Genomic DNA, 12,906 nt, shown 5'->3' on the forward strand with positions numbered 1-12,906 from the left:
ATGTTTGGGGCACAATTGTTTTCATAAGTACTGACAACTAACCCTTAGGGCCTCATTTATGGGGAATTGGTGTAGGGTAGAGCCACAAGTCTTCTTGCTGTGCTGCCCTATGCCAATGTAAGAGCATTGCTGCCCTTTCCCTTCTGCACTGGCGCACAATTTGTTGCCTAGCACCAATGTAGGCACCCTTGCACCATGGGCGCAATGTTGTCTGTGCTGCATGCAGGTTTGTTTTTGTGCAGGAGGGGGCACCTTTGTGCACAAAAACAGTCCCAAGAGGCATTTCCTCTTTCCATGTGTGCTGCAGAATGCTGCTCTGGGGAGGGGTAAGATTTTTGTGCTGCCCCGAGTTAACATGATTATCAGGGGTAAAGTCCACATTTGTAAAGCGCACAATCACCCGTAAGGGTCTCTAGGCGCTGGGGGCCGTCGGGAAGATTAAGCGAGCTATTGCCCAGAGTCACATGGTGCTGGGCTAAACTGCCGCCGGAGCCGGGGATCGAACCGTGGTCCCCAGATTCCAGCGTCAGTCGCCCTGGCCGCGGCGCCACACCTCTCCATCAAAACCCAAAGGTGTTGCGTGGGAAAACCCACCAGAACACCCATGGAAAACCTCCCTGGCGCAGAGTAAGGCAATTCAGCGACTTTGTCTTAGTCCACATCAATGAGGCCATCAAAGTCACACAAATCGGCTTTGCGTGGCCTCATAGATATGGTTGAGAGCTTTGTGCCACCAGAGCGTCAGAAAAAGTAACGCTCCAGTTGCGCAAGCCTGTCATAAATCAACCACTTGGTGAATATTCTGTCGACTGGTGGGGGGGAAAAATGTAACTGCAATGTTGAGTGGAGTAGCAAGCACATCACAAGCTTTTTGTTACAGGGTGGAGTATGTTCCTGGTCACAGCCATGCACATGCAGATTGCATGTTAAGGATGCCGAGGGGAAAACCTGATGACAATTTTCACAATTTTGCTGAGCGTGAAGTTGAGTTTGAGGTTGCATTAATTTTTGAGGACATCAATGCTATCATCCAACCAATTTTAGTGGAAAAATTGGAGGAAGAAATGAGAAAAGATGGTGAATTGAACAAAGTAACTCAATATTGTTCTACTGGTTGGCCTGAGAAAAGGAATTTGAGAGGTGAGTTAAGTGTTTTCATTAAAATTAAGGATGAGTAAAGGGTTTCCATTGGAACTGTTTTAAGACGCAACAACATTGTCCCACCTGATGGTTTAAGAGGAGGAATCATTGAGTTGTGCCCTGAGGGTCATCTTGGACTGTTCTCTACTAAAAGACTTGTAAGGGAAATATACTGGTGGCCATCTATAGATGCTGTTGTTGACAATAAGGTCAGGTTTTGTAGTGCTGTGCGAATAGTGACAAAACGACAAGGCTGTTAAAGTTGTGTCTTGTCGAGTGGCTTTCCCTGAGGGACCTTGGAGACAAGCTGGAATTTACATTATTAGTCCTTTTAATATGCTGCCCTGGAAGGCTGCTTCGGGAAACAGCGTTTACAATGCTGTCAATACCACGCGGGTAGGTTACAACGCAGACGTTACATTGTCCGCGTTGTTACCAAGCATGGCATTACATCGCAAGTCGTTTCAGCGACTTGCGCTAGGTGGCGTGCAACACCAGGGAATGTGTTGGATATTAAATCCAACACATTCCCTGCTGTTGCGCTAATTGGAGTAGGAATAGTAATTTATACTATTCCTAAGTCCAGCAAGTAGAAACTACTTGCAATGTAAAGCCATGCGTGGTAACAACGCGGACAATGTAACATCCGCGTTGTAACCTACTGCGTGGTAATGTATGGCGTAGTAACGTCATACATTTGCTGCTTCTGGAATAGTTTTAGTTGGCTATTTTTCTAGATGGCAAGAGGTTAGAATGGTAGAAAAGGTTAAAATCAACAATATTATTGATTTTTTACATGATTTTGTTTTCTCATTATGGTATTCCTGAAACTTTGGTGACGGATACTGGCCCACAATTTTCTAATGAGTGCTTTGACGATTTTGGGTGTTGTATATACAAGAATTTCAGTATTTCATCCCAAAGCTAAAAGACAAGTTGAGAGGTTCAATAGAGTAGTTAAGGAATCCTTGCAATGGTCTTGTAAATCTGGTATGAATTGGAGGAAGTGTTTGCAGTCTGTTATTGGCTTATCCCACCGCGGTGCATCCTGCAACTGATTGCACACCTTTTCAACTCCTATGTGGTTGAATCCCTGGATTACAATTGTGCCCCTCGTGGGTAAGGAAACAGAGAGGGAAGGAAATTGTTCCAAACCATGGAAGCAGTTTAGATAACATGAAAAGGCTGACGGAGAAGATGCGAAGGAAGATGGATTCCAATAAGGGATGGCTATCTAAACTGGAAATGTGTGTGAAGAAATTGGTTAGAATTAAAAAAACCTAAGAGTGAAGGCAAGGGGTCTTCACAATGGTCTTCTCCTTCGAAGGTTATTCAGGTATTTTTAAAAAAACTGTGAGAGTAGAAGGTGGGAAAGTGTGGAATATGCACAGAATTTCAGGGTGAAGGGGTCCTGAAATTGCTGAGGGAAAAAGCTGGGAGTAAGGGGGATGGTGGCAATGTGTCCCATGATGTAAGGGTGCCCAAAACATTGTGTTATCCTATAACGTTAAATGCTTCTAGTTGTTTGGCTGGTTCTGGTGCAACTGCACTTTAGATGGGAGTGGTGTTGTGAGACGTACTGTGAGGGAAAAATATATTCCTTAGAAATTGAATGGATGTGTACTATGGGGGGGTTTATGCATGTATAATCTTGTTATAATTGTAAGATATCTAGAAATGCTGTATATTGTTAGGCACTTTTTAATTTATTGTCAATTAGCATTTAGGCAAATTATTTTTATATAAACAAGTGAAATGTGTGGCATTTTAGATGTATGCATCAATAGATGGAATCAAGGAAAGCGGTGACTGAGCTGCAGTTGTGAAATAAAGAATATTCCTGTGAAGGAAGGCTAGATTCCTCCTTTTCATGCCCCTCTCTCCACACCAAAGACAATCACCACACACCTGAGTCTTCCTCTACTGCAACACATCTATCTCCATGAAAAAGCTGGCCAGGAACAAAAGCAAATTAAAAGTGGCTATGAAATTGTTTTTCCATAAGGTTCAGTGGCTTTTGACTGTTTTTCCCTCTTCTGTCCCTCCACTATCCTTCTCAATGCAAATAACTGATCAACATATCCACCACTCAAATTACTTTCATATTTCACTATTTCACCACTAATCCTTTCTGGGTGCTGGAGTAGCGTGCTACTCGCCAAAAACGCGCTTCAACACCTCGTCAGGGGTAGTGAGCACTAAATAAATGCAATTACAATACAATTACAATGTCGGACAGTTGGAGCTCCCAAAAGGCAGTGCTTAATTTGAAAAAGAAATAAGTGCCAAGGCTTGCACCACTCATTTCCCCTGCCAGTGTTGCCAATGGCAGTACCTACACAACTACTAACCATCACACTGCTGCAAATGCGACATTGCAGACTCTACGAGGCATCCAAAGCTGCAAGATTGGCTTGGGTGACAGCTATTAGTTATCTTTAATGTATATTGAATTAATAAACAACTGATGTTCTGCTTATCTTTTAATTGCACCTACAGCGCCACCATGTGGCAGCTGACATAAGTGCGGATGATGATAATTAAGTGCCAGTGCCGAGCACCGGAAACCACTGGCTCAAATTAAGCACTGCCAAGAGGGTGAAGAATGAGACAGAGGAAGGCGGTGAAGGGGTGCAGGAATGTATAGAGTAACACAGTACACAGTGCACATGTGAGAGTTATGAAGAGAGGAATACAAGAAACATAGAATTTCAAGGGAGAAACAAGGAATGTGGAAGAGATGGATAGAGAAATGGACCAGGGAGCCAGAAATAAGGAATGCGGGTGCATTGTAAAATTCCAGGTGCAAATCTTGCATTAAATAATTGAAATTAATTTTGTTGATTGATCATTTCATGATGTTAATTTTTTTATTTATTTTATCCAAAATCTCAATTCATTAATTTTGTTAATTCTTTTATAATCCCTGTTTCTTTGTTTTGTCCTCAACAGGCCCCTGTCCGCCACTGGACCTCTTCTACACCCCTAGTTTATTTTCAAAGTTAACCCGTGTGACAAAAGCAGGACTAAAAGTAGGCGGATAGAAGCACAGATGCAGGCGCTAGGAAGGGCAGATACTGTTACCCTGGGCTTTGGGTGGGGCGGTGCGCGAGGGCGGATGCACACTTCTGGGTTCAGTGCTGGGCAGGGCGGGAGGCAGGGTGGGCGCCTGCGGGCTGTGATTCACCAGAACTGGGGTGCCTGCAGGGGGAGAAGGAGAGAGCATTACTCTTGCAGGGTGTTAGAGAACAACAAAAGCACAACATGAAAAGAAATCAGCTGTTCCCAGATTACATCTGATATTACATTGGATGAGAAAACATGGGGACACTGGGCCCTTATATTCTCCAGGTGTATAAATTCATCCTGGCCCTAACAGCAAGAACATAAAACATCTGCCTCCACAGATGCAGCATTTGATTTTTTAACCCGTTGGCTGCTGCCGTCGGCCAATGGTCGTCACCTCGGTAGTGCTGCGCATGTCCGTTGGCCGACACAGCCCCACCCGTTTCTTCGAACGTTCAGCACTGGCACAGAACGTTCGAAGCAGCCAACGGGTTAATATCAGTTCTTTATGACATTTTCAAAGAAGAAGAAAAAAAACAGTAACAAACAATGAACCGCATGGAGATACCAGTACATATACTTAAAGTGTGTATATTATAAAAAAGAGAAAAAGGGAAAAAAACACACATCAATTATAAATAGATATAAAGAAAAACATTACATCTGAATGAGATGATATTTCTATATAAATAATATAAGAAAACATTTGGTCAGGGTATGACAGGACCCTAAATTTTGGTAGTGTTGTGTTCGGGGGGCGCAAGTCCTATATTCAGGATACAAAAGCCCCCCCTGGCACATGGACACCAGCAGGTACTCTGGAGTGGACCCTTTAACCAGACTGATTGGTCATGGTTTAAGATGCTCTACAAACTTCAGTCTTAGGGATGTTCTGACAACCCCTGGCCAGGCCTGAATCACACTCATCTCACTGTATCCATGAGGGGCATTTATTTAAGTATTTTAAGGTAACCTTTTCATTTACCAGTTGACATATGACAGAATAAAAAAGTTTTTAACTGGAGCTTTCCTACATTTTTGGTGGTGTGTTGATGCAGTGCTTGCTGGCTGTGGTGATGTGTGACAAGAACGAGTTTGCATATTTGTTATGTGACATTTTAATGTGATGGCCATGTGTTCTGTTGTGTTTTTGTGCTGCTGTGTTTCTGTGTTGCATTATTGCAAAAGTGATTTTGTTCTGCAGTTCTTGTGTTCTCCTTTGACTGCTTTGTTGTGAGGTGCCTTGTTTCTTTACTTGCGTTGATGTGTTGTTTGTTTATATTATTGTTCTGTGTTCAGTTGTTTAGCTGATATATATCAACAAATGCTGCTACATTTAAAGGCAAAAGTAGCATGTGTCTTGAAATTTCCTGTGAAAAGCAACCATTTACCACTGAGGTGGAAAATTAGCACTGCTCTGGCTGTTCAACTGCATAAGACACTAGGGGGGAGATTTAAAAAAAGTCACGCAACGCAGCACAGCCCCCGTGAGGGTGCGCTGCGTTGCACGGCGGGAGGGAGCAGGAAAGCGGCATATCCTTCAGAATATGGCTGTCTTCTCTCCTTTCCCTTGGGCCGGCGCTGATTTTAGCTGTTGTGCACCATGCACACACCGTAGCGCTGTATCGCTAGGGTGTGTGCAAGAGTGTAGTCTAGATTTTGTACCAAAAGGCTACCCTTCCCGTACCAGATACTATGCTAGGCACGATGCAGAGTTTTCCCACTTTGCAAACGTGCTGCTCAGTGCTGTACTCATGCAAATTCGGAAAAGTACAGAGAAATTAAAGCATTTCTCCTGTTAGCGCGTCCTTTGAAGGGGCGTTAATTTATGGTGCAAAATCATGTTTACAAATCCTTGTAAATATGGTTTTGCATGGGTGGTTACATGGAAACGCCCATTTGCCACCGATGTAATGCCCCCTCGCCGCATAGTAACGCTACTTAGTGGGTACTTTCCCGCCCAAAACAAGTTTTGCGCAGGAAATAAAATAGCAAAAAAAAAAAATTGCACAAGTTAGTGTCAAAGGGCCCGATTCACAGAATGAATTTAAGACTCAATCCTAAACTTACTACTATTTTGGTATTCACAGAATGCACTTACTACTTTTGGTATTCACAGAAGTTAGGATTTTGTCTTAAGTCTGTCTTAAATCTGTCTTAAGACAAACTTAAGACAAAATCCTAACTTCTGTGAATACCAAAAGTAGTACATTCATTCTGTGAATGCCAAAAGTAGTAAGTGCATTCTGTGAATACCAAAATAGTAGTACGTTTAGGATTGAGTCTCAAGTTCATTCTGTGAATCGGTCCCACAGGGTTTGAAAACCTCCCTATAGGTGGCCTAAACGTGGGGGTCCCCATGCTCACTTAGTGTGAAACCCTCACAGAGGACCTATTTACGAGTTTGGCGGACACTGTTACTCCGTCAAAAACGTGACGGATATTTCTTCTGCCAAATCATAGTTCCATTAAGTGCTATGGAACTCGTAATACGGCGGACGGAATATCCCGCACATTTGTGACGGAATATCCCATCCTCCAAACTCGTAATCATGCGCAGAGTCTGTGGAAGTCGCCCTTTCTACAGGGATTATCTGAACAGATGTATTTTAGATCCTAGCAGGTTTCATGAAGGAGACTCTTGTTGCCGCATGTCAACTGAGAGCTCCTGTGCTATTAACCTCTTAATATCCGCCGCGGTGCTGAAAAAATTGACACGTGCGCGGTTCGGACAGCCCTCGCAGTCCTCCGCACACGCCCACGGTGACGTCGGACGGCCGGGGTCCATCTGACGCATCGAAGAGGTTAACGTTCTCATATCGGTAGGACGGCTGAACGACGATGATTTGCCTCTTACTTCTAGTGGCAACCAGTGAAAGTCAATGAGGAGGGCTGGGTTGTCCTCAAATTATGTAGTCCACTGACTGAATGGGCCACTGAGTTCAGAGGTGCCTTGAAAAGTGCCAGCAAGGTGCTGGGCAGTCCTGTGAGAACAGTGTCCCTTCCATCGTAACGAGAAGGAGGATAGTTGAATGTCCTGTCAGACATGTTTAGCTAACCTCCATCAAGCCATTCTACTCAATCAGTGTAGTGGGTAGAACCCAGTCTTAGATATTTTAGTTACAAGGGTTTGTTTGTTTAAATTGCTGACTGTGCTGAATCCAAAGGTGCATAAAAATCCACCCATACATTAATTTTGGATTTCCATACATGGGTGCAAGAGCAGGAGTTATGGGGCAGATGTACTATTACTGGTTGCAATTTGTGACCAGCATTCTTCCGACCAGAAACGAATGTGCTAATAGGTCAGATTACGCCCCACTCCCCATTGGAATTTTACAAACTGACCTACCTCATGAATATTAATGAGGCAGGTTGCAAACTGCGAATCAGTCCAATTCAAGGGATGGTGGCCTACTCTGGTCAGCAGACCAACATGTCTGTGATCACTTTTCAATAAAGTAAACTTTAAAGAAAAGCCTTTTTACATTAAAGGTAACTGTGCAGCATTTAAAAAAAACAAAAAAACTTTATTTTCTTTTTTAAGTTTGTTTGCGAATTGATTACTGCCTACTCCCCGACAAACTTTTTTTTTAACATTCTGGAAGGCAACTGTGTCCCTTTCCTCTTTATGATTGAGTCGCTACTACATTTCGGTAGTGGGCAACTTTTCAATATTTTGCTACTGGATTTTGGTGCAAAACATTGATAGACTGCATACCGGATGGATATTTGGAAGGAATGCCTACTACATGCCCATCAGTATGGGGTCACATTCCCTTTTTAGGAGTCGGTTTACCGATTCCTAAAACAGAATTAATACATTTAAAAAAGCATTTTTGCAGGGTAAAAGTCAGCGAGTTTGCCCCTGTAAAAATGCTTTGTACATCTATTTCTATTTCTTGTGTTGCATGTCTACAGGAATGCTACCATCCATTTTTTCCAGATTAGAAAAAAAGTTTTTCAGCCTGAAAATATCATAAAGGGAAGACACATTACCATGTAGCTGAGAATCATTTGCTTATTAGTGGATGGCCCTTCCATGGTCTCTTGTGATCATATTATTCAGAATATTATGATTTTGGAGACAGTGAGTTGCATTGTCTTTGATTTTTCTAGTGTAAATGAAACTTACATGCACAAATTGTCCTTTTTAGGTCTCGCTGGTGATGCAGCGTGAAAGCGCTGTCGCCAGTGAGATCTTTTGTTACTGACTTGTTAGTTCTGGCATTTACCAAGAAGTTTTGATTTTACAAAAATTATATGGATAATATACGTACCTAAAGGGTCTTTCAGCCAGCTCTCTTCATCCATTGGTCTCTTGTTGTGTCAATCACGTTTTCTTCCTTGCACTGGAGCTTACAGCCTGGGACAGTGGGTCAGCCTACTTCAGCCACTGGCTAACTTCACTCTGAGTGACTTTATGTTGCTTTTGCACAAGGAGCGCATCCACCCACAAGAGATTCGATAGTTGTACTTCTTGACTACGGCCAGTTGGATACTTTTGTTAGCTCCTCCTCTTTATAGGGCCTAGTGAGGTTTGATAACTTCCAGAGATTACCTACATCCCTTAGAAGATTTTATGGTGGCCAACTTTGCATACCCTGAGCCTGATTTACACTTTCAAGGAGGCGTACTCCTTCATCCCACAATGTTACATCCTAATACACATAGGGTCATATTATCAAGGCGGGCGGTATGAGATTATCGCCACATTTGCGGCCGTTTTCAGCCGAAAAGCGGCAACAATGTTATCGCCCTATTAGCACGCTGTCGCTAACAGCAGTTAGCGACAGCTTGCAGGCGATAGCGACCGGTTTGGGGCCCGCTTTGCATGTCAGCGATATTTATCGCTAATGACATGCAAAGTGGGCGTACCCAACCTGTTAGCGACTCAAAAGCAGTCGCTAACACAGCTATCGCCTATTAGCAAGGCTGGCGAAGCGATAAACAAATTCACGCTAAGCGCGATTATCGCCAAAACCTAACGCCTGCTCAGACCACTTTTTAACCTGTATTTCCAATGGGAGGTGGATATTCAGGTTAAGACCCTATTGGCGATGATGCCTGAATATCGCTGGATTTCCAGCGATATTCACGCATTTCGCCGCTATCGCCGGATATTTTATCGCTTTGGAGATAAACATTGCTAATAGCACGTTATCTCTGCCATAAAATCCGGCGATGCGCGGCGATAACAAAAATATCGCTAAGCTCATTTAGCGATAAATATTGCTAGTTGTTGATAATATGCCCCATAGTTTTTGTTTTCATAACTGTATTGACTTCTTCTGCTACCACAAAGGATGGAGTAACTTTCATGTCTCATCAGGTGCTGGTGCTTTTGTGTGTCTGTCTTGTCCATGTCTTCATACAAAATATTAAATCTCAACTCTCTTTTAAGGTCACCTGCTGAACCTCTTATAACGTTGGTTAAATGGATAAAATTGACAAAATATTGTGTCTAGAAAATTGAGGACAAAAATATTGTGAAGGTAAGTTTCTAATGGTGAGTAACGTTTTACTGCACGTAACTTCACATATATGTACCTTGACAATATATATATCTTCAAGGTAAATAAACACTCTTCGTGGACTATTACCTTGCCGAACCAGACTGGCTTCCCTCCGGTCCTGAGAGCTCATGCTGTGTTTCCGGTTCATCCTGAATATGATGAGGCCACAGAGCAGCAGCGTCGCAAAGAGCATCAGGGCCAAGAAGATGCAAGCGATCAGCAGAGAGTGGGCCTTGGAAGACAACGCATCACTGCTTGTAACTCTGACAACTCCTGGAGAGGAAAAGAACTGGAGTGAGAGCCTCGTAGAGTTAAGAAGAGGAGAAGAGGAGTAATGGGGTGGGATAGAGTCCAGTAGAGTTTGGGGGAGCTGGACATTAGGGGCACTGGCAGGGGGTGATTCAAAGGACAACAGACACACAGAGGGCAGGATTAGCATAATCAGGGTGGGGAAGATAAATGTACAATAGAGTACTTGGCCTGTGCCAGGGATGTCGAGCCAATCATCTTTAAACAGGGCTGGCATATTTCGTTCCTGTCCACACTACACTTTGCCTCAGTTCTTCTTGCTTCTTTTTCTTCTTAAAAGAAATATATATACATGCAATAACCTATAACCACCTTACACAGGGCTTCCTGCCAGCACTCACCTGTAACCACGATACACAGGGCTTCCTACCAGCACTCACCTGTAACCACCCTACACAGGGCTTCCTACCTGCACTCACCTGTAACCACCATACACAGGGCTTCCCACCAGCACTCACCTGTAACCACCCTACACAGGGCTTCCTGCCTGCACTCACCTGTAACCATCATACACAGGTCTTCCTACCTGCACTCACCTGTAACCACCATACACAGGGCTTCCTACCAGCACTCACCTGTAACCACCCTACACAGGGCTTTCTGCCAGCACTCACCTGTAACCACCATACACAGGGCTTCCTACCAGCACTCACCTGTAACCACCCTACACAGGTCTTCCTACCTGCACTCACCTGTAACCACCCTAAACAGGGCTTCCTACCAGCACTCACCTGTAACCACCCTACACAGGGCTTCCTACCAGCACTCACCTGTAACCACCCTACACAGGGCTTCCTACCTGCACTCACCTGTAACCACCCTACACAGGGCTTCCCACCAGCACTCACCTGTAACCACCCTACACAGGGCTTCCTGCCTGCACTCACCTGTAACCATCATACACAGGTCTTCCTACCTGCACTCACCTGTAACCCCCCTACACAGGGCTTCCTACCAGCACTCACCTCTAACCACCTTACACAGGGCTTCCTACCTGCACTCACCTGTAACGACCCTACACAGGGCTTCCTGCCAGCACTCACCTGTAACCACCCTACACAGGGCTTCCTACCAGCACTCACCTGTAACCACCCTACACAGGGCTTCCTACCAGCACTCACCTGTAACCACCCTACACAGGGCTTTCTGCCAGCACTCACCTGTAACCACCATACACAGGGCTTCCTACCAGCACTCACCTGTAACCACCCTACACAGGTCTTCCTACCTGCACTCACCTGTAACCACCAGACACAGGGCTTCCTACCAGCACTCACCTGTAATCACCCTACACAGGGCTTCCTACCAGCACTCACCTGTAACCACCCTACACAGGGCTTCTGTAGGAGAGTAGGGTCTGCTATCCTATGGTCACCCCAAATTTTTGCTTTTTGCTTCACTGGTTTTCGACTACTGAGGCTGTGGGCCTGCTAATCAGACCCCCAGCCTGCTGTTCTCTCACTAAATTAATGACACATGTGCTATAGGCACATACCAATTGGAAATGGACTCCTTGTCAGCCCCTGTAGAATGCACTATAGGTGCACAGGGCATAGGGGCCACCAAGGCCTACCGGGGGCTGCAGCATATCTTTTGCCACCCCTGGCTGGTTCTTAAATTGACACAACTGGCTGATCACTCAGCTGGGGTAAGGTGGTGTAACCACCCCTTGCTTAGGTATAGTATATCTATATCTAAACCTATATCTGGACACATGTAAACCTGTGAGCCACTCCTATAGTAGGCCTCATCAATCCTGGAGGCTGAGTGCGTGGTTTTATGTGAGATGGAGCTCTAGCATGAGCTGAGCCTGTCTGCAGCTGTCGGGAACAAATCCCTAAGCTGTTTCAGGATAATGCCATACCATATACTATTAAGTGCCTTATAATCCTCGCGGTTATTTAGCAACTTTGGTTTGGCTTTATCAAAACATGTCGTGTAAGGTGTCATACGATTTGGAATACCATCCCCTCGCCAGTTCTGGCGACGGGGATGGCATTCCACCCCTCTAGAGGGGTAAGACATGTTACTTTACTTTAATGCGGTTAATTTCTCCAAAGACCTTAAGATCCACAAAATGGATGCCTCTGCCACAGACAAATGTCTGGACCCCTGCAGTTGACCGAAACTCGACCAAATGGGTCCTGGACAAAGGGTTTCCTGTCACAGGAGGGTGTCACCGCCCTCCAGACAGGAGATAGTGTATTGTAGCAGGGAGGTTTGAAAGAAACCAGACACTGCCTGGGGCGCACAAGGCTGCCCCTTGCATAATCCGGCCAAACCGGTTCTGGGGCACTCCAGCCCTCGTGCCAGGGCGGCCTGGATCAAAGGAAGGGGGTGTATCCACCCACTTCCTGGGTCCCACCCATAGGAGGGGACCTAGCAGGTAATCACGCCCCCCAGATTGGAATAAGAGTGGGAGCAGTGCCAATGCACATCAGATTTCCTGGAAGAAACATTTGAAACGCAATTCTGGACTCTTCGCCCTCCATCTCATCGTGGAAGCCCGAAGAATCTCCCTTGTGGTCAAGGAGTGACCACCCTGCAGCAGCAGGCACCATCCAGCCCTCGACGTCTACTTAGTTGCAGTTCCCGCCGGAACTCGAGCGACTGAGATCGACGAGATCAAGCTTGCCTGCCTTCCAACAGCCCGATCCACAGTCCCTGCAGAGCTGAGACCCGTGGAGGCGACCGGAAGCGTGGGGCACGCCATCTTGAATTGACCACGAGACGCTGACCGTGCAGCCCACGAGTGACCCTCGAAGCTGTGCACCGGGGTTTGAGAAGCCCCCACCCTGAGCTGCTCCTGAGCTGAAGTTCAGCCCTCCACACTCGACGAGTGCTGCGTGGGGCCCTTTGGCTCTATTTGGCTCAA

General features: G+C 45.3%; 1 protein-coding gene across 1 annotated transcript in view; it reads right to left on the bottom strand.

Moving 5' to 3' along the window:
* The window catches only part of CD6 (CD6 molecule), a 262,122-nt gene that overhangs the window by 20,327 nt on the left and 228,889 nt on the right, over positions 1–12,906 (bottom strand). The window contains exons 6-7 of the mRNA XM_078646382.1: positions 9,810–9,995; positions 4,225–4,341 (exon numbers count right to left, since the gene is read on the bottom strand). Coding sequence (XP_078502508.1) covers positions 4,225–4,341; positions 9,810–9,995 — 303 coding nt within the window. The remainder of the gene's footprint in view (positions 1–4,224; positions 4,342–9,809; positions 9,996–12,906) is intronic.

Source organism: Lissotriton helveticus, chromosome 1_1 (genome assembly GCF_964261635.1).
Source record: "Lissotriton helveticus chromosome 1_1, aLisHel1.1, whole genome shotgun sequence".
Taxonomy (NCBI): domain Eukaryota; kingdom Metazoa; phylum Chordata; class Amphibia; order Caudata; family Salamandridae; genus Lissotriton; species Lissotriton helveticus.